The sequence below is a fragment of the Lepisosteus oculatus genome, chromosome 18 (genome assembly GCF_040954835.1).
Source record: "Lepisosteus oculatus isolate fLepOcu1 chromosome 18, fLepOcu1.hap2, whole genome shotgun sequence".
Classification (NCBI taxonomy): domain Eukaryota; kingdom Metazoa; phylum Chordata; class Actinopteri; order Semionotiformes; family Lepisosteidae; genus Lepisosteus; species Lepisosteus oculatus.
In genome coordinates, this window is record NC_090713.1 from 21,397,871 (window position 1) to 21,419,520 (window position 21,650).

General features: G+C 57.7%; 1 protein-coding gene across 1 annotated transcript; it reads left to right on the forward strand.

Moving 5' to 3' along the window:
• Positions 1-1,677: 1,677 nt before the first annotated feature.
• On the forward strand, positions 1,678-20,912 carry LOC138224028 (aminopeptidase NAALADL1-like). Its single transcript, XM_069180270.1, has 20 exons — positions 1,678-2,428; positions 4,059-4,270; positions 4,963-5,135; positions 6,731-6,852; positions 7,141-7,260; positions 8,299-8,488; positions 8,688-8,781; positions 10,105-10,206; positions 10,408-10,493; positions 13,535-13,654; positions 13,813-13,898; positions 14,605-14,668; positions 15,062-15,129; positions 15,341-15,432; positions 15,530-15,623; positions 16,266-16,347; positions 16,901-17,074; positions 18,945-19,032; positions 19,216-19,308; positions 20,161-20,912. The coding sequence occupies exons 2-20, from the start codon at positions 4,068-4,070 to the stop codon at positions 20,333-20,335; spliced, it is 2,226 nt and encodes a 741-aa protein (XP_069036371.1). The 5' UTR covers positions 1,678-2,428; positions 4,059-4,067; the 3' UTR covers positions 20,336-20,912.
• Positions 20,913-21,650: the final 738 nt, after the last annotated feature.

Sequence of the window (21,650 nt, forward strand, 5' to 3'; positions counted from 1 at the left end):
AAAATACAAAAAGTATCAGGCGTCGCTGACGTAATCTCGTTATTACATATGTCGGATGGAACGGTCTGGGAAGAGGCCCGTATTTGACGTAAGGACATATTTCCAGACTCTTTCTAAACGAAAGAATAGGACAGCTGGGCCAGCCTTATCTTGATCTCTCTAATTTAAACCTTTTTTTTTTGCAACACGCTGTTGTGTACCGCCGATGATGTCATATGCACTCTCCCGTGTGTTGTGTGCTGAAAAGCCGCCCAACGTTTCGGCTGTAAAGATACTTTTGTTTTACAATTTGCTAGACTTCACGCTCTTCAGCCTTGTAGGTCATCAGGCATTCATTTCGTCACACCTGACGAACGTGTAAAACGTTTTGCGTCATTTCCTGCGAGCCGGCTTCTGGATTGGAATTTGGGCGTTTGGCGGCGTCGGGATGGTGTTTCCCGAGTTACAATTCCTCGTTGTTGTTGTTTTTTTGGGGAATGCTTTGCATGGAACGCAACTGAGGTCCCGTGAGCAGGTGTGGAGATCCCTATCCCTGCCCTTCCCAGTCCCGACACCAGCATCGGCACTATCTGCTGAGCTCGTTCCGGCTGACCTAACCAGTGAATCTTGCAGGAAAACGTATCGATAGGTACTACAGGCAAACTTGACACCTCTCCCAGCAGCCGAAGGGGAGAGGATTGGGCGCCATGACGAGGAAGTTCTCCCCTGCGCTGGGGGGCCGGGGCTGGGTTTGCAGAAAGCCGTGCACAGGAGACAAGCGGCCGTGAAGCGCTCCGGCGCTGTTGCAGGTGGCGCTCTGCTGCCCCCTGGCGGCGATGGGGGGGGGGATATCCGCACAAGCGCTCTGGTCTGAAGGCAGCGGCGCTGGGTTCCGCCCGGAGTTTCAGTCCGCTCGTCTCACGACTGGGTTGTAAATACGGACCAGTCCGCAATCTGAAGCGGAGAGTTACCGGCATCTAGCCTGACATCTGGAACGTCTTGTGTCGGGATAATGAACCGTTTTTTAGACACAAACCAAGGGCATGATCATGGACTCTTTTTTTGTTCTTTAAAGAGACGCTCTGTTCCCGTGCCGCCTGTAACGTAGCAGAACTGCCCTCGACGCGGTAAATCCAGATCACGACCTTGAATCGTCACTGATTGACAGGAGCAAGGGAGTGGAGGGCGAGAACAAGGGTTGTGCTTCTCAAGGAGTATCGGTGTGGGAAGCACCATGTCGTGACCCTTTTTCCTAAGAGTTCTGTTCGGGGCCCTCTGAAGGTGGGTACTCGGAGCTGGGGAGCTGGGGGGGTGCCCTGTCCCTGCAGAACAGAAACGAGCTGAAGGAAGCGATCAGGACCGGTCGCTGGCGAGATCGCTGGCCCGAGCTTGGACTGAGCCAGACGTCCACCAGAGCGACATCTTATCAGCCTCTTAGATGAGCCCTCTCATCCCCTCTTTTTAGGGTACAGTCTCCTGCCCTCTGGGAGCCCCTGTATCAAGACTCAGAGAGCCTCTGCTTCCTTCAGACCCAAGAGCAGTCAGTAGCAGAATGGAAACCCGTCTGCGGGTGGTTGATGCTCTTATCCTAACTCGCTGTGTGCTCTTTCTTCATCTGGAAGAGCTCTGACGAAGTGCTCTCGGGGGGTGTCATGGTACTGTACCGGCGCTGTGTGGGCAAGAGGGGGGAGGAAAAAGTAGCAGTTTGGGCTTTTGGGGCGAAAGGCCCAGGGTTCAGGGGGTGACTGGACCGCCGCAGCGGTCTTCGTGGGGGGGGGGGGTCCCCTTAAATCATCGCTGTTGCAAAGGCCGACCAGTTTTCACTCTGACCGCTGCAGGAGCTGAACTACTGAACGGGTCAGAGGTCAGAGGTCGGGGGGGGTCCCCTCGTTGGCAAATTGTCTCCTGATGTCTTAAGGGAGGTGCATTGGGGGGGGCGGGGGTGGGGGCTACCGGGCTGCTGACCAGACTCTGGACAAAACTGGACAAAACTGGGAAAATCGGGCTCGTCCCGCCCAGTGGGCGTGTCCCCCCCGGGCGCTCGTCAGACCGGGGAAGGGGTGGAGCCGTCCGCAGGGCCCCAGCCCGAGACAAACTGGGAGAACTGGTCCCGTCCAGCCGGCCGCGGCGGGACTGGAGACCGGCGGAGAGCCGGGATCGGACAGCAACTGCTCCAGACGGGCCGGGCGCATCTGGAACCCGGAGCCCTGGGATTGGCGGTCCAAGGACATCAGCTGCAGGGGACTTCGGACCTTGGCCCCCGTGTAGCCGATAAGGGAGTAATGAGTAATCTTTATGGCCCCAGACCCCTGTCACCCGCTGTCACACCGGAGTGACACTGTCTCTGGCGCGGAGTCGTCGCCGGCCGTCTCTCCTGGTGCGGCGCTTTTCCAGGACGCAGGAGGATCTCTGCCGGGATTCGGTTTGTGTGTCTGGATCGGAGGTGCAGGTATGTTATGTGGGGGGGGACAGGGGGGCAGGTTTCAGCTTGGGGTGGGTAGAGTTAATCGATCGATCGATCGATCGATCACGCATTCGCATGGCTGCCACCTCCTCTTGCTCCTGTCTTGATTGGGGGGGGGCCTGGATTAGGGGTTACAGCAGAACCCCCGTCATTCCTCAGAACCATTTTTTTTTAACCTCTTTATCCAGTCCCGGATCAAGGGGGGAGCCGGAGTCTATCCCAGCAAGCACTGGGCACAAGACAGGGTACACCATGGACAGGGCACCAGTCCATCACAGGACACACACACACTGACGCACACACTCACTCACCCTGGACTGGACACCAGTCCATCACAGGACACACACACACACATACTCACACACCCTGGACGGGACGCCAGTCCATCATAGGACACACACACACACACACACACTGACGCACATCAGGGCCAGTCCATCACAGGACACACATACTGACACACACAGTCACTCACTCTGGAGGGGATGCCAGTCCGTCACAGGGCGCGCGCGCACGCACACACACACACACACACACACACACACACACACACACACACACACACACACACACACACACATCCGGGGCCAGTTAACCCACCAGCCTGTCTTTGATCTGTGGGAGGAAACCGGAGCCCCCGGAGGAGAGATCGGACCCACAAAAACCCATCTCCTCTGGACGGGGAATCTGGGAATCTGCGCTGATGCCCTTTCCAAGCTGACGGGCACAGGAAGGGCAGAGGCGCGTCTGTCCTCACTGCCAGCTGGCGTCGGGGATACACTGGTCTTGACCTCGCTCTTGAGGTCGAGAAACTGACCCGGTGTTTTCCATTGTAACAGCCGGAATTGTTGAAATGAGGATTGTGTCGTGCGCTTCAGCGATAAGTTTTACTAAGTACAGTTTCCATTGATCCACCTGTTCTCTCACCACGTTTTCCAGTTCTGGGTCGTGGGGGGGGGCTGGAGTCTCTCCCAGCAAGCAACAGGCACAAGGCAGGTTACACCATGGGTGGGACGCGAGTCTGTCACAGGGCGCACACACACACACACACACACACACACACACACACTCCAAGTCCAGGTTTCCCAGAAGCCAAGTCACCTCCCAGCATGCCTCTGGTCTGCAGGAGCACACCCCCGCGAATGCGGGGAGAACATGCAAACTCCACACAGACAGCACCCCCCGGTTCAGAATTGAGCCCGCTACAGCAGTTAAGATAGGCGAAGTTAAAGGCGAGACACATATCTTTCACCTGCTCGACGTCGTCAGTCCTTGTAAGCGCTTCAGGGCTCCCAGCTGGAGGAGATGTGTTATTGGCCTTAGTAACACGTGAATCACTGGCTCGGGCAATCCTGTTTTCCCAGCAGGATGTTAAAAGATAAGGAGGGTGTCGAGAGAGATCACAAGGGATGAGCCTTTTGTAAGAAGTGTTGTTCGCCTTATGAAACCAAGCGTTACGCAATTTTATAAGGCTTCATTCTGGCCAAGATCCCTAGAGCACAAGACGGCCGTAGTGCAGTAAATGTGAGTTTTCAGTAAACCTGTGCAGTAACGGAGAGTCGGAGTGGCGATGATTGATTGATTGATTGATTGATTGGTCGATCGATCGCCCCAGTCGGAGAGGATGTGGAAGAAGGTGCTGATTCTGGGGGCGGCGGGGGCCGCCGTGCTGACCGCGGGGATCCTGCTGGGGCACTTCGCCATCGGCCGGGGCTCGGCCCGGGCGGCGCCGGCGTGGGTCGGGGAGGTGGCGCGGGACCTCGACGAGGCCGCGATCGCGGGCTTCCTGGCCGAGCTGGACCGCGGGCGCATCCAGGACAATCTCCGGTGAGTCCCGGAGCTCTGGAGGGAGGGGGGGGGATTCGGCTTCTTCTGGGTCTCCTCGGGACAGGAGCTGTGGAGAAGAGTCCCCACATCTATACAGTCTATAAATTACAGAACGTACTGCAGGGTATACAGTATCTTTCAGGACATCCATCCATTTTCAAACCACTATACCCAGTTCAGGGTCTCAGGGGAGTCAGAGCCTATCCCAGCAAGCACTGGGTGCAAGGCAGGGGACACCCTGGACGGGACGCCAGTCCGTCACAGGACACAAATAGACTCGCACAAGGGCCAGTTTTTCCCAGAATTCAATTCACCCCCCCCCCCCCCAGCAAGTCTGTGGAGTGTGGAAGGAAACCCATGTTAACACTGGGAGAACATGCAAACTCCACGCAGATAGTGCACCCCAGGAATTGAGCCCAGGGCCCCCAGCCCCACAATGACACCCCATCTTTGTAGGACACAATGTTCGTTTATCAGAAGTTCCGTAGATTAGGTTTAGGAGAGATTATAAACTGAATAATAGGATAATATATTCTTAAATAAGTGATGAGTTTTATGCTCTACACAGCAAAGAGAGACGGACTGCATTTTCCTTTAGCTGAGTTTACTGTGCAGGATCTTTAAGGGAGGAGCAGTAGGACACGAACGCCCCTCAGTCCTGGGCTCTGACCCTGCGCCCCCGTTCCCGTCAGGGAGCTGAGCCGGTACCCCCACATGGCCACCAGCACAGGGGACCAGCGGCTGGTGAAGTTGATCCTTGACCGCTGGCGGGACCCCGAGACGGGCCTGGACCGGGCCTGGACTCAGACCTACAACGTGTTCCTCTCCTTCCCCAACAAGAGCGCCCCCAACAGGGTTCATGTGTGTAAGTCATAACGTCTTCTTGCCCCCCACCCCTTCTTCTTCCTGCCCCAAGAGCGCCCCCTACGGGGTTTGCATGGGTTAGTCAGTGTCTTCCTGCCCTTCTCCAGTGTTAATCGCCCCAAGAGCGCCCCCTACAGGGTTTGCATGGGTAAGTCATAGTGTCTTCCTGCCCTTCTCCAGTGTTAATCACCCCAAGAGCGCCCCCTATGGGGTTTGCATGGGTAAGTCAGTGTCTTCCTGCCCTTCTCCAGTGTTAATCACCCCAAGAGCGCCCCCTACAGGGTTTGCATGGGTAAGTCAGTGTCTTCCTGCCCTTCTCCAGTGTTAATCGCCCCAAGAGCGCCCCCTGCGGGGTTTGCATGGGTAAGTCAGTGTCTTCCTGCCCTTCTCCAGTGTTAATCGCCCCAAGAGCGCCCCCTGCGGGGTTTGCATGGGTAAGTCAGTGTCTTCCTGCCCTTCTCCAGTGTTAATCGCCCCAAGAGCGCCCCCTGCGAGGTTTGCATGGGTAAGTCAGTGTCTTCCTGCCCTTCTCCAGTGTTAATCACCCCAAGAGCGCCCCCTACAGGGTTTGCATGGGTAAGTCAGTGTCTTCCTGCCCTTCTCCAGTGTTAATCGCCCCAAGAGCGCCCCCTGTGGGGTTTGCATGGGTAAGTCAGTGTCTTCCTGCCCTTCTCCAGTGTTAATCACCCCAAGAGCGCCCCCTACGGGGTTTGCATGGGTAAGTCAGTGTCTTCCTGCCCTTCTCCAGTGTTAATCGCCCCAAGAGCGCCCCCTGCGGGGTTTGCATGGGTAAGTCAGTGTCTTCCTGCCCTTCTCCAGTGTTAATCGCCCCAAGAGCGCCCCCTGCGGGGTTTGCATGGGTAAGTCAGTGTCTTCCTGCCCTTCTCCAGTGTTAATCGCCCCAAGAGCGCCCCCTACGGGGTTTGCATGGGTAAGTCAGTGTCTTCCTGCCCTTCTCCAGTGTTAATCGCCCCAAGAGCGCCCCCTATGGGGTTTGCATGGGTAAGTCAGTGTCTTCCTGCCCTTCTCCAGTGTTAATCTCCCCAAGAGCGCCCCCTATGGGGTTTGCATGGGTAAGTCAGTGTCTTCCTGCCCTTCTCCAGTGTTAATCGCCCCAAGAGCGCCCCCTATGGGGTTTGCATGGGTAAGTCAGTGTCTTCCTGCCCTTCTCCAGTGTTAATCGCCCCAAGAGCGCCCCCTGCGAGGTTTGCATGGGTAAGTCATAGTGTCTTCCTGCCCTTCTCCAGTGTTAATCACCCCAAGAGCGCCCCCTACAGGGTTTGCATGGGTAAGTCAGTGTCTTCCTGCCCTTCTCCAGTGTTAATCGCCCCAAGAGCGCCCCCTGCGGGGTTTGCATGGGTAAGTCAGTGTCTTCCTGCCCTTCTCCAGTGTTAATTGCCCAAGAGCGCCCCCTACAGGGTGTGCATGGGTAAGTCATAGTGTCTTCCTGCCCTTCTCCAGTGTTAATCATCCCAAGAGCGCCCCCTATGGGGTTTGCATGGGTAAGTCAGTGTCTTCCTGCCCTTCTCCAGTGTTAATCGCCCCAAGAGCGCCCCCTACGGGGTGTTGATGTGCGTCTCTCTCTCTGCCCCCCAGTGTCCCCCCAGGGCGCAGTGCTGTTCGAGTCCCAGGTGAAGGAGAAGCCATACTTCGCCGACCAGAACGACACGGACGTGGTCCCTCCGTTCGCCGCGTTCGCCCCCGCGGGCACCCCCAAGGTACCACGCACACGCACGCACAACCGCTGCTCGTTCCACGCTCCCGCCCCTCTGCGTGTGAAGAGGTGCCCCCTGCTCTCTTCCCTGCCCTTTTCTGGGTCTCTTGGGGTCTCTGTTCCCTCACGACCTGGGCTCAGGGTCCGGTGGAGACCGTGATTAGACTGGTTGCGTCGTTAGGACCTCTAGGGGGCGCTGTATCCCCCACAGGAGCCGAGCCCCTGTCCAATCGGACCTGCTTGTCTCTCCCTCTCTCCCCCCCCTCGTGTGCCCTCTGCCCTCTCTTCCCAGGGCAGGCTGGTCTACGCCAACCAGGGCAAGCTGAGCGACTACGAGCAGCTCAACAGGACACTGGACCTGACGGGCACCATCGCCATCACCCGCTACGGGGGCACCAGCCGGGCAGACAAGGTGGGGCGCCAGGGGCCTGTCCGAGACCCCGCCCCTCACAACGGCAAAGCACCAGCGCCGTCATCACAGCGACACAAGCTGACACACCGTGGCTAACAACTGCAGACAACACAACAGCACACCCTCAACGCCGTCATCACAGCTACACAACCTAAAACACCAAGGCTCACACAACCGCAGCAGACCCTCAATGCCATCATCACAGCTACACAACCTAACACACCGAGGCTAACAACCGCAGATGATACAACAGCAGACCCTGAACGCCATCATCACAGCTACACAAGCTAACACATTGAGGCTCACACAACCACAGACGACACAACAGCAGACCCTCAACGCCATCATCACAGCTACACAACCTAACGCACCAAGGCTAACACAACCGCAGATGATACAACAGCAGACCCTGAACGCCATCATTACAGCTACACAACCTAACACACCGAGGCTAACAACCGCAGACGATACAACAGCAGACCCTCAACGCTGTCATTACAGCTACACAACCTAACACACCGAGGCTAACAACCGCAGACGATACAACAGCAGACCCTCAACGCCGTCATCACAGCTACACAACCTAACGCACAGAGGCTCACACAACCACAGCAGACCCTCAATGCCATCATCGCAGCTACACAACCTAACACATCGAGGCTAACACAACCACAGACGACACAACAGCAGACCCTCAACGCCATCATCACAGCTACACAACCTAACACACCGAGGCTAACAACCGCAGACGATACAACAGCAGACCCTCAACGCTGTCATCACAGCTACACAACCTAACACACCAAGGCTCACACAACCGCAGCAGACCCTCAGCGCCGTGATCACAGCTACACAACCTAACACACCGAGGCTCACACAACCGCAGCAGACCCTCAGCGCCGTGATCACAGCCACACGGCGTGGCCCCGGCGTGTGAACACAACCGCGCACAGCCCCGCGCACCCCCGCGGCCCCTGGCGAAGGAAGACTGCCCGGGCAGCCACGCAGGGTGAGCGCGGCCCTCCTCTGTCTCCCCAGGCGCTGCACGGGGCGCGGTTCGGGGTGGCGGGGGTGCTGGTGTACACCGACCCCCTCGACATCAACGACGGGGCGACCCCGGAGTCCGAGACCTACCCCCACTCCTGGTACCTGCCCCCCTCCGGGGTGGAGAGGGGCTCCTACAAGAACTCTTTTGGGGATCTCCTCACCCCTTACTACCCTTCCAAAGGTGCGCGCGTGTGTGCGTGTGTGCGCGTGTGCGCGTGTGCGTGTGTCGGGGGGAGGGGGGCGGGGGGCGTAGCTGCACTGGGCCTGTATTGATTTGTCGAGAAACTATCGATCGGCCCTCCGGCACGCCAGCGGATCCGGCCGACCCTGGGCGCTCAGGCGGCGCGGCGTGGTGACGCTGTGGTTGTCGTTGTCGCCAGAGCACACCTACCGCCGGCCGGAGAGCGAGGTGGAGTGGATGGCGCCCGTTCCCACGCAGCCAATCGGCTTTGAGGACGCACAGCACCTGATCTGGTGAGCCCCCCCCCCCTTGGATCGAGAGATCTGTCAACCAGGTACCAGGAGTGTGGGTACAGGGCGACAGTGTGACCCACAGGTGTGTGACTGTACTGACAGTGTGACCCTCAGGTGTGTGACTGTACTGACAGGGCGACAGTGTGACCCTCAGGTGTGTGTGGGGTGTGTGACTGTACTGACAGTGTGACCCGCAGGTGTGTGACAGTACTGACAGGGGACAGTGTGACCCTCAGGTGTGTGACTGTACTGACAGGGGACAGTGTGACCCTCAGGTGTGTGACTGTACTGACAGTGTGACCCACAGGTGTGTGACTGTACTGACAGGGGACAGTGTGACCCTCAGCTGTGTGACTGTACTGACAGTGTGACCCACAGGTGTGTGATTGTACTGACAGGGGACAGTGTGACCCTCAGGTGTGTGACTGTACTGACAGTGTGACCCACAGCTGTGTGACTGTACTAATAGTGTGACCCACAGGTGTGTGACTGTACTGACAGTGTGACCCACAGGTGTGTGACTGTACTGACAGGGGACAGTGTGACCCTCAGGTGTGTGACTGTACTGACAGTGTGACCCTCAGCTGTGTGACTGTACTGACAGTGTGACCCACAGGTGTGTGACTGTACTGACAGTGTGACCCACAGGTGTGTGATTGTACTGACAGGGGACAGTGTGACCCTCAGCTGTGTGACTGTACTGACAGTGTGACCCACAGCTGTGTGACTGTACTAATAGTGTGACCCTCAGCTGTGTGACTGTACTGACAGTGTGACCCACAGGTGTGTGATTGTACTGACAGGGGACAGTGTGACCCTCAGCTGTGTGACTGTACTGACAGTGTGACCCACAGGTGTGTGATTGTACTGACAGGGGACAGTGTGACCCTCAGGTGTGTGACTGTACTGACAGTGTGACCCTCAGCTGTGTGACTGTACTGACAGTGTGACCCACAGGTGTGTGACTGTACTGACAGTGTGACCCACAGGTGTGTGATTGTACTGACAGGGGACAGTGTGACCCTCAGCTGTGTGACTGTACTGACAGTGTGACCCACAGGTGTGTGATTGTACTGACAGGGGACAGTGTGACCCTCAGGTGTGTGACTGTACTGACAGTGTGACCCACAGCTGTGTGACTGTACTGACAGTGTGACCCACAGGTGTGTGACTGTACTGACAGTGTGACCCACAGCTGTGTGTGACTGTACTGACAGTGTGACCCACAGCTGTGTGACTGTACTGACAGTGTGACCCACAGGTGTCTGACTGTACTGACAGCTCTGTGCTGGACGAGGAGTGTGATGGGGTCTGTGTGCTCAGTGCCTTAGGAGGAGACGTCGCTCCAGGAGACTGGCAGGGAGGTCTGGGCTGTACCTACAGACTGGGACCAGGGTTCAGCCCCACCAGCAGCTATAACAACAGGTACTGGGGCCCAGAGCCCAGAGCCGCTCCTGCTCCGTGTGAATCATCCCAACACTGGGAACCGACCAGTGTCCATCTCCGACTCGGCAGAGGTCCCTAGTAATCGGTGAATCCCTCCATGCACTCACAGTCAGTCCGGGTGGATTGGAGAGCGATCAGGCGATCGATCGATCGATCGGGGTTCGTTCTCTCCCCCTGCAGTGACGTCCAGGTCACCGTGCGCAACCGGCGCGGGATCTTCGACTCGGACAACGTGATGGGTCTGATCCGGGGCAGCGTGGAGCCGGGTACGCCGCCCGCCTGCTGTGCGGCCTGTCCGTCTTCTCCGGAGGGACACGGGACTGCGCAGTGTCTCTGTATTAACCCCTCTCTCTCTCTCTGTGTTCTCCAGTGTCCAGGCTGTATTAACCCCTCTCTCTCTCTCTGTGTGTTCTCCAGTGTCCAGGCTGTATTAACCCCTCTCACTCTCTCTCTGTGTTCTCCAGTGTCCAGGCTGTATTAACCCCTCTCACTCTCTCTCTGTGTTCTCCAGTGTCCAGGCTGTATTAACCCCTCTCACTCTCTCTCTGTGTTCTCCAGTGTCCAGGCTGTATTAACCCCTCTCACTCTCTCTCTGTGTTCTCCAGTGTCCAGGCTGTATTAACCCCTCTCTCTCTCTCTGTGTACCGCAGTGTCCAGGCTGTATTAACCCCTCTCGCTCTCTCTCTGTGTTCTCCAGTGTCCAGGCTGTATTAACCCCTCTCACTCTCTCTCTGTGTTCTCCAGTGTCCAGGCTGTATTAACCCCTCTCTCTCTGTGTGTGTTCTCCAGTGTCCAGGCTGTATTAACCCCTCTCTCTCTGTGTGTGTTCTCCAGTGTCCAGGCTGTATTAACCCCTCTCTCTCTCTGTGTGTGTTCTCCAGTGTCCAGGCTGTATTAACCCCTCTCACTCTCTCTCTGTGTTCTCCAGTGTCCAGGCTGTATTAACCCCCCTCTCTCTCTGTGTGTGTTCTCCAGTGTCCAGGCTGTATTAACCCCTCTCGCTCTCTCTCTGTGTTCTCCAGTGTCCAGGCTGTATTAACCCCTCTCACTCTCTCTCTGTGTTCTCCGGTGTCCAGGCTGTATTAACCCCTCTCTCTCTCTCTGTGTTCTCCAGTGTCCAGGCTGTATTAACCCCTCTCTCTCTCTCTGTGTTCTCCAGTGTCCAGGCTGTATTAACCCCTCTCACTCTCTCTCTCTGTGTTCTCCAGTGTCCAGGCTGTATTAACCCCTCTCTCTCTGTGTGTGTTCTCCAGTGTCCAGGCTGTATTAACCCCTCTCTCTCTCTGTGTGTGTTCTCCAGTGTCCAGGCTGTATTAACCCCTCTCACTCTCTCTCTGTGTTCTCCAGTGTCCAGGCTGTATTAACCCCTCTCACTCTCTCTCTGTGTTCTCCAGTGTCCAGGCTGTATTAACCCCTCTCACTCTCTCTCTCTGTGTTCTCCAGTGTCCAGGCTGTATTAACCCCTCTCACTCTCTCTCTCTCTGTGTTATCCAGTGTCCAGGCTGTATTAACCCCTCTCACTCTCTCTCTGTGTTCTCCAGTGTCCAGGCTGTATTAACCCCTCTCTCTCTCTCTGTGTGTTCTCCAGTGTCCAGGCTGTATTAACCCCTCTCGCTCTCTCTCTCTGTGTTCTCCAGTGTCCAGGCTGTATTAACCCCTCTCGCTCTCTCTCTGTGTTCTCCAGTGTCCAGGCTGTATTAACCCCTCTCACTCTCTCTCTGTGTTCTCCAGTGTCCAGGCTGTATTAACCCCTCTCACTCTCTCTCTGTGTTCTCCAGTGTCCAGGCTGTATTAACCCCTCTCACTCTCTCTCTGTGTTCTCCAGTGTCCAGGCTGTATTAACCCCTCTCTCTCTCTATGTGTACCGCAGTGTCCAGGCTGTATTAACCCCTCTCGCTCTCTCTCTGTGTTCTCCAGTGTCCAGGCTGTATTAACCCCTCTCACTCTCTCTCTGTGTTCTCCAGTGTCCAGGCTGTATTAACCCCTCTCTCTCTCTCTGTGTTCTCCAGTGTCCAGGCTGTATTAACCCCTCTCTCTCTGTGTGTGTTCTCCAGTGTCCAGGCTGTATTAACCCCTCTCTCTCTCTGTGTGTGTTCTCCAGTGTCCAGGCTGTATTAACCCCTCTCACTCTCTCTCTGTGTTCTCCAGTGTCCAGGCTGTATTAACCCCTCTCTCTCTCTGTGTGTGTTCTCCAGTGTCCAGGCTGTATTAACCCCTCTCGCTCTCTCTCTGTGTTCTCCAGTGTCCAGGCTGTATTAACCCCTCTCACTCTCTCTCTGTGTTCTCCAGTGTCCAGGCTGTATTAACCCCTCTCTCTCTCTCTGTGTTCTCCAGTGTCCAGGCTGTATTAACCCCTCTCTCTCTCTGTGTGTTCTCCAGTGTCCAGGCTGTATTAACCCCTCTCACTCTCTCTCTCTGTGTTCTCCAGTGTCCAGGCTGTATTAACCCCTCTCACTCTCTCTCTGTGTTCTCCAGTGTCCAGGCTGTATTAACCCCTCTCACTCTCTCTCTGTGTTCTCCAGTGTCCAGGCTGTATTAACCCCTCTCTCTCTGTGTGTGTTCTCCAGTGTCCAGGCTGTATTAACCCCTCTCTCTCTCTGTGTGTGTTCTCCAGTGTCCAGGCTGTATTAACCCCTCTCACTCTCTCTCTGTGTTCTCCAGTGTCCAGGCTGTATTAACCCCTCTCACTCTCTCTCTGTGTTCTCCAGTGTCCAGGCTGTATTAACCCCTCTCTCTCTGTGTGTGTGTTCTCCAGTGTCCAGGCTGTATTAACCCCTCTCTCTCTCTGTGTGTGTTCTCCAGTGTCCAGGCTGTATTAACCCCTCTCTCTCTCTCTGTGTGTTCTCCAGTGTCCAGGCTGTATTAACCCCTCTCGCTCTCTCTCTGTGTTCTCCAGTGTCCAGGCTGTATTAACCCCTCTCTCTCTCTGTGTGTGTTCTCCAGTGTCCAGGCTGTATTAACCCCTCTCTCTCTCTGTGTGTGTTCTCCAGTGTCCAGGCTGTATTAACCCCTCTCTCTCTCTCTGTGTACCGCAGTGTCCAGGCTGTATTAACCCCTCTCGCTCTCTCTCTGTGTTCTCCAGTGTCCAGGCTGTATTAACCCCTCTCTCTCTCTGTGTGTGTTCTCCAGTGTCCAGGCTGTATTAACCCCTCTCGCTCTCTCTCTCTGTGTTCTCCAGTGTCCAGGCTGTATTAACCCCTCTCGCTCTCTCTCTGTGTTCTCCAGTGTCCAGGCTGTATTAACCCCTCTCTCTCTCTGTGTTCTCCAGTGTCCAGGCTGTATTAACCCCTCTCTCTCTCCCTGCCAGACCGCTATGTGATATATGGGAATCACAGGGACAGCTGGGTGCACGGCGCTATCGACCCCAGCAGCGGGACGGCGGTGATGCTGGAGCTGACCCGAGTCCTGGGCGGGCTGGTCAGACAGGGTACTGACCGCGGCGCGCCGCCGCCTCGCCCCCCCCCCGCGCGCGCGCTCTGCCCGTCTGACCCCTCGTTCGCGCGCTGCTCTCTGGGGGGGTGTTGTGACAGGTGCGCGGTGCAGTCCAGTGCGTTTCCTCCACTGACCCCCCCCTCCATCCCGCAGGGAAGTGGCGCCCCCGCAGGTCCATCCTGTTCGGGAGCTGGGGAGCCGAGGAATTCGGGCTGATCGGCTCTACGGAGTTCACAGAGGTAACACCGTCGCTGGGGGTCAGCACGCCACACCCCTTCATCACTTCTTCTCACCCCTATCCCAGCGAGCACCAGGAGCAGGGCAGGGTACACCCTGGACGGGACGCCAGTCCATCACGGGACACCCACTGGACACACACCAGGGCCAGTAGGTCCAGAGGCCAATTCACCCACCAGCACGTCTGCAGACTGTGGAGAAACCCGCGTGAACACAGGGGGAACATACAGACTCCACACAGACAGCACCCCAGATCTGGAATCGAACCCCAAGGCCCCAGTGCTCACTCCCTACTGGGCCACTGGCCGGCCCAGTAAAGTACAGTGAACTCCAGTTTCCTGTGTGTTATATAATGCATTGCACTGCAGTGCTGTGAAATGTCCGACATGGGAAAGCCTGTAGTCAGGCCAGTATTATGGGATGTGGCACAGGTACAGGTCACTCGCCCACGTTGAGTGCAACCCTTGCAGCTCCCTTATTGTAGTGCGCACCTTTACCACTAGAGGGCAGTGCAGCACCACCTTCAGAGCGCAGCAGCACCCAGACGAATGTGGTCCCCGTCAGTTTTGGTAACTTAAGCAAATAAAATGTAACTGGTTTAGTGGTGGGGGGGGGGTGCTGGAGCTGAACCAGATCGGCCTCTTTTTTAAAAAAAAAAAAAACACCTGCTCTGAGCCATTTTCACCCACTGGAGCGGTTTCTGTTCAGGAGAACTACAGCGCGCTGAGAGACAGGGCAGTGGCCTACATCAACGTGGACATCTCTGTGTACGGTGAGGAGCAGCTCCTGTTCAAATCCTGCGGTTGGGCTGGACAGAGCTGTCCGGCTCTGTTTCTGTGCAGGGGGTGGGGGTCTTGATGTTTAACACCAAAGTGGTGTTGGGGGTGTGGACCAGCAGGGGGCGCTCTTTCATCCGGATAAGCCTTTCCAGTCCAACGTCTGTAAGGTCAGTGAGGGGTGCTCTGTAATCTGGGATCGTCTGGGATTGAAAGGCTCTGTAAACGGGGAGTTGAATCTGCTCCCTTTGTACAGCGGATCAGCACCTCGTATCGGTATTGAACTGGGCACGTCTATGATTCGGACCGGGGTGGGGGGGGGGCGACAGGGGCTGGAGGGCTGCTTCTGCTCTGCCGTATTGGCTGTTGAAGGTTCTCTCTGCCTCCAGCGAACGCCACGCTGCAGGTGTCGGGGTCCCCAGCTGCCCAGGGGGTTGTCTTCGCTGCAGCCAAACAGGTCAGGCCGCGCGCGTGTGTGCGTGTGAGTGTGTGTGTGGTTGCAGACGAGCCCGTGGGGCTCTGATGCTCGGTGATGTCGGCCTGTGGCGTCACTGAGCATCAGAGCCCCATGTGTTCGTGAGCGAGGGTGCAGCCGTGCGCGTGTCCGTGTCACTCTGATGCCCAGTGATGTGTGTGTGTGTGTCTCTCTCTCTCTCGTGTGTGTGTAGGTGCAGGCCCCTGGCCCAGGATCGCTGTCGGTCTACGAGAACTGGAAAAGATTCGCCAACCGCACCAGCCCCGCCCACGGGGTCATCCCAAGGTCAGCCCCGCCCCCCTTTGCTCCTCCCACTGCCGGCCCCCCCAGGTCCTCGTCTGGCCCCGCCCCCTGCCGGTACCCACTCCTGCCTCTCTTCCAGCATGGGCTACCTGACCGGGGCGGGCAGCGACTACGCCTCCTTCATGCACTTCCTGGGAATCACCTCCATGGACGTCTCCTACACCTACGACAAGGTGAGAGCCTGGGAGAGGGGGGGGCGGCCGTTTCCAATGCCAACCTGCGGCTGGATGAATCCCTCTCACGACCACAGGGGGGCACTGTGGGTTCCTCAGCTTGGGCAGGAGTCGGTCATCCAGCCAGTCGTTTTAGTGCACAGCAGCTGTGCGTTATGTGATTTAACCCCATAGGAACAGCTAAAGCTAAGTGCTGTCCTTCCAAAGCACTGTCCAGCAGGTGGGATGTAAAACCGAGGTCCTGACTCTCTGTGGTCATTAAAAACCCCAGGGTGTTTCTCGAGAAGAGTAGGGGTGTTACCCCAGTGTCCTGGCCAAATTTCCCCCTGGCCTTTACCCATCATGGCCTCCTAATAACCCCCCTCTCTGAACTGGCTCCATCACTCTGCTCTCCTCCCCACTGAGAGCTGGGGTGTGGGGAGCGGACTGGCGCCTCATCCAGGTGGGGGTACACACTGCTGGGGGTGGAGGGGATCCCCGTGACCTGCGAGGAGCTCTGAGTGCACTGTTCCGGGACCGGCATGAACTCCTCGGAGCCCAGACTCCGGGTGTATCCAGCACAGCGCTATTGAAATGGAAGGAATGAGGGTATCCGTTGCCGTAGTCCGGAAGGTTACTCCTCCTCCTCCTCTCCGCCCGCAGACGAAGACCAGAGCCCGGATCTACCCCGCCTACCACACCGCCTATGACACCTTCGACTACGCCTCGCGCTTCGTCGACCCCGGTAGGCCTGTGCCGCCCTCTCTCTCTCTCGGGCTTTCCTGTCCGACGGCGGCCCGGGCAGGGAGTAGATCGGGTCCCGCCGTACAGATGGCCGGGACTGGGTGAGTTCCGGTCCAGGGTGGTGCCGCTCAGCAGCGCCGCCCCTGTGGCGGTTGGCGAGAGCGGAGATGGCCGTCCCCACCCCGTGGTCTCCCTCTCTCCTGTGCTCTCCTGAGCCTGGCCAGTACCTGGAGGGGAGACTCCTGGGAGAGCTGAGGCTGCTGCTGGGAGAGGTGTTAGTGGGGCCAGCAGGGGGCGCTCACCCTGTGGTCTGTGTGGGTCCTGATGCCCCAGTATAGTGACGGGGGACACTACACTGTAAAAAGACGGTGTACCTCAGATGAGACGTCAAACCGAGGTCCTGACTCTCTGTGGTCATTAAAAACGCTTCGGAGGAGGAGAGCAGAGGGTCTCCCTCTCTCCTGTGCTGATAAAGAGAATTGATCGGGGGGGGGGGCTGGCTCGGACCCCGAGGAGGCAGAGCCGTGCGCAAACTGGGCGTGGCTCTTTCCCAGGGTTCACCAGCCACCAGGCGGTGGCGCGGACGGCGGGCGGGGTGCTGCTGCGCCTGGCCGACAGCCTGGTCCTGCCGTTCGGCCCCGGCGACTACGCGGAGAGCCTGGAGAGCTACCTGTCCGCGGCCGAGGAGGCGTTCGCCGGCGTGCTGAGGGAGAGGAACATCTCGCTGGGTGAGACACTGACGCGGGGCAGCGATACCGGCACGCCGACACTGACACCAGCACCGATATCAGCACACCGACACTAACGCCAGCACCGATACCGGCACGCCGACACCGACACCAGTACCGATACCGGCACGCCGACACTAACGCCAGCACCGATACCGGCACACCGACACTGACACCAGCACCGATACCGGCACGCCGACACTAACGCCAGCACCGATACCGGCACGCCGACACCGACACCAGTACCGATACCGGCACACCGACACTGACACCAGCACCGATACCGGCACGCCGACACTAACGCCAGCACCGATACCGGCACACCGACACTAACGCCAGCACTGATATCAGCACACCGACACCGACACTGACGCCAGCACCGATATCAGCGCACCGACACTGACACTGACGCCAGCACCGATATCAGCACACCGACACTGACACCAGCACCGATATCAGGACGCCGACATCGACACTGACGCCAGCACCGATATCGGCACACCGACACTGACGCCAGCACCGATATCAGGACGCCGACATCGACACTGACGCCAGCACCGATATCGGCACACCGACACTGACGCCAGCACCGATATCAGGACGCCGACATCGACACTGACGCCAGCACCGATATCGGCACACCGACACTGACGCCAGCACCGATATCAGGACGCCGACATCGACACTGACGCCAGCACCGATATCGGCACACCGACACTGACGCCAGCACCGATATCAGGACGCCGACATCGACACTGACGCCAGCACCGATATCGGCACACCGACACTGACGCCAGCACCGATATCAGGACGCCGACATCGACACTGACGCCAGCACCGATATCGGCACACCGACACTGACGCCAGCACCGATATCAGGACGCCGACATCGACACTGACGCCAGCACCGATATCGGCACACCGACACTGACGCCAGCACCGATATCAGGACGCCGACATCGACACTGACGCCAGCACCGATATCGGCACACCGACACTGACGCCAGCACCGATATCAGGACGCCGACATCGACACTGACGCCAGCACCGATATCGGCACACCGACACTGACGCCAGCACCGATATCAGGACGCCGACATCGACACTGACGCCAGCACGGATACCGGCACACCGACACTGACGCCAGCACCGATATCAGGACGCCGACATCGACACTAACGCCAGCACGGATACCGGCACACCGACACCGACACTGACACCAGCACCGATTTCAGCACACCGACACTAACGCCAGCACTGATATCAGCACACCGACACTGACACCGACACCAGCACTGATATCAGCACACCGACACCAACACCAGCACGGATATCAGCACACCGACACCGACACTGACACCAGCACTGATATCAGCACACCGACACCGACACCAGCACGGATATCAGCACACCGACACCGACACTGACACCAGCACCGATATCAGCACACCGACACCGACACTGACACCAGCACTGATATCAGCACACCGACACCGACACTAACGCCAGCACCGATACCGGCACACCGACACTAACGCCAGCACCGATACCGGCACACCAACACTGACACCGACACCAGCACCGATATCAGCACGCCGACACCGACACTAACGCCAGCACCGATATCAGCACACCGACACCAGCACCGATATCGGCACCCCGACACCGACACCGACACCAGCACCGATATCGGCACACCGACACCAACACCAACACCAGCACCGATATCAGCACACCGACACTGACACTGACGCCAGCACTGATATCAGCACACCGACACCGACACCGACACCAGCACCGATATCGACCCTCAACTCTCATCCCTCCTCCTCTCATCCCACCCACCTGTCCCCCCCCTGCAACGCCTCAGCCGGCCTGCAGGGGGCAGTGCGCAGGTTCCGGACCGCCGCCACCCAGCTGGACAAGCAGATCGCGGAGAAGGACTTCGCCAACACGAGGTGAGCTGGGCACCGCCCTGTGGAGAGAGGCCCTCTTGCTGCTCGCCTGCCAGGACTGCAGCCCACAGAAAAACGGGGGCAAATTTGTCTTGTTTTTCATGAACTGTGTATTTTCTGAGCTGTGTGCAGTTCTCACCTCGTATTGCCGGAATCACAGTCCTCTCGTTTCTCTCTCTGTCTCAGTCCTCTAAGGATACGCGGTCTTAACGATCAGCTGATGCTGCTCGAACGGGCCTTCCTGGACCCTCTGGCCTTTCCGGACAAATACTACCTCTGGTGAGAATCTTGCCGTCTCTCTCTGCTGCTCACCGAAGACGAGGTGCCAATAGTCATTTAGAAAACACTTTGTGTACTGCTGTCCTCCCAGTCTGACAGGACTGGCCCAGCTGTCCTCCCAGTCTGACAGGACTGGACTTGAACCACCTGACCAGGTGTCCTCCCAGTCTGACAGGACTGGACCTGAACCACTGGACCTGCTGTCCTCCTAGTCTGACAGGACTGGAATTGAACCACCTGACCAGGTGTCCTCCCAGTCTGACAGGACTGGACCTGAACCACTGGACCAGCTGTCCTCCTCGACTGACAGGACTGGACCTGAACCACTGGACCAGCTGTCCTCCAGGTCTGACAGGACTGGACCTGAACCACTGGACCAGCTGTCCTCCTGGTGTGACAGGACTGGACCTGAACTCCTGGACCAGCTGTCCTCCAGGTCTGACAGGACTGGACCTGAACCACTGGACCAGCTGTCCTCCTGGTGTGACAGGACTGGACCTGAACCACTGGACCAGCTGTCCTCCAGGTCTGACAGGATTGGACCTGAACCACTGGACCAGCTGTCCTCCTGGTGTGACAGGACTGGACCTGAACTCCTGGCCCAGCTGTCCTCCTGGTCCAACAGGACTGGCCCAGCTGTCCTCCCAGTCTGACAGGACTGGACCTGAACCACCGGACCAGCTGTCCTCCCAGTCTGACAGGACTGGACCTGAACCACTGGACCAGCTGTCCTCCCAGTCTGGCAGGACTGGACCTGTACCACTGGCCCAGCTGTCCTCCCAGTCTGACAGGACTGGCCCAGGCCCTAGGCTGCCCCCGCTGTCCCTAACGCCAGGGTGCTGTGTCCGGCAGGCACGTGATCTGGGCGTCCCGGACCTCCCCCGTGGCGACCTTCCCCGGGCTGGCCGACGCAGTGGCACGGGCCGCGGCATCCCCCCAGGACAGCGCCTGGCGCCTGGCCCACAAGCAGCTGACCATCGTCACCACGGCGATCGAGAGGGCGGCCATCGCCCTGGAAACCGTCTGACAGCACGTGCCCCGGTCCCCTAGAGTCGAGTTAGGCACCCCTCCACGCTGCGCCGTACCCCTCTGCCCCCTGCACCCCTCCATCACGAGGGGGAGCAACCAATATATCTAACTGCACGGCCCAAGATCCTCCCAGTTTTGGGGGCTGCCAGAGTCTCGGCACGTTCTCCGCCGTCTCGATCTTCCCTGTGTCCGGAAACACGGCTGTGTGGATCTGCTGCTCCGAGTGTGTGCAGGACAGGAGCCGGCCCCCTGAGCTCGAGTGGGACAGGGGAGGAACAGCTGGACCAGCTGAGGGGGGCGCTAGTAAACCGATGTGCGTCGTCTCCCGAGGACGTGCGAGAGCTCAGGGGCGCTTGGACAGCAGAGCGTGGATGTGACGTCATGGTATCTGATGTCCCCCATATATAGATACAGGGATTGATTTACAACCCATTAGCAAAATCCAGCTCCCAGTATTGTTTCCAGAGTGACTTGGCCAGTAGCAGTACTGATGGGCCTGACGACCACCCCTTTAAACCCGTTTGGACGTAGATATGAAGCATGTGGGGCCTAAGAATTAAATGACTGCAATGAAATTGCTAAGTAGTTGTCTTTTTTTGTTTTTTTAAGAGGAACACTTTTGTTTGTATTTCTGACTTCCCAATACTGTTCCACCCCCTACCTCCCACACAGGAAACACACACACACACAAGCCTGTGCAAGTTCCACTTTCTGCTTCAAGCTGGAGGTTTTAATTTAAGAAACGCAGTAGTTTTCTCTCAGGAACTAAAACCAAAAAACCCAGTGCCCATTAAAGTCTGGTAAGTGTTTAGTAATTGAGTTGTGTACATAGCTGCGTAGTCTGTGTGCCCCCCCACCCAGTATAGTGACTTCCATTCTCAAGCACCTCAAAACTACACAGGCAGGAGGGGATTCAATTCAGTTCAGGGGCGCGTGGGAGCCTATCCCAGCAAGCATCGGGCGGAAGGCAGGGTACACCCCGGACAGGGCACACACCCACTCACAGCAGGGCCAGTATTTCCCACAAGCCCATTCACCTCCGAGCTGGTCTTTGCACGGTGTGGGTGGGGGGGAATACCACCAGCACGCAAGAGAACATGCAGACTCCACACAGACAGCACCCCGAGTCTGGACTTGAACCCGGGGGGTCCCCAGAACGACCGCAGGAAATGGAACGGCGTCTGCTGGGCTAATGGTGTGGTAGAGGGACCCCTACGGCGTCGAACCTTGAGAAGGGAGTTATCCGTCATTTTTTCAGCATGGAATAAACCGATCACTTGTTCCTATCCGTCAGGATTGCAATCAGACCACGG

Bases quoted from the DNA above. Each gene is read 5' to 3' on its own strand.
- LOC138224028 (XM_069180270.1), top strand. From the start codon at position 4,068: ATGTGGAAGAAGGTGCTGATTCTGGGGGCGGCGGGGGCCGCCGTGCTG. The intron at 8,782-10,104 runs GTGAGCCCCCCC...CTGTGTGCTCAG, and splicing joins GACGCACAGCACCTGATCTG to TGCCTTAGGAGGAGACGTCG. The intron at 19,309-20,160 runs GTGAGAATCTTG...TGTGTCCGGCAG, and splicing joins CCGGACAAATACTACCTCTG to GCACGTGATCTGGGCGTCCC.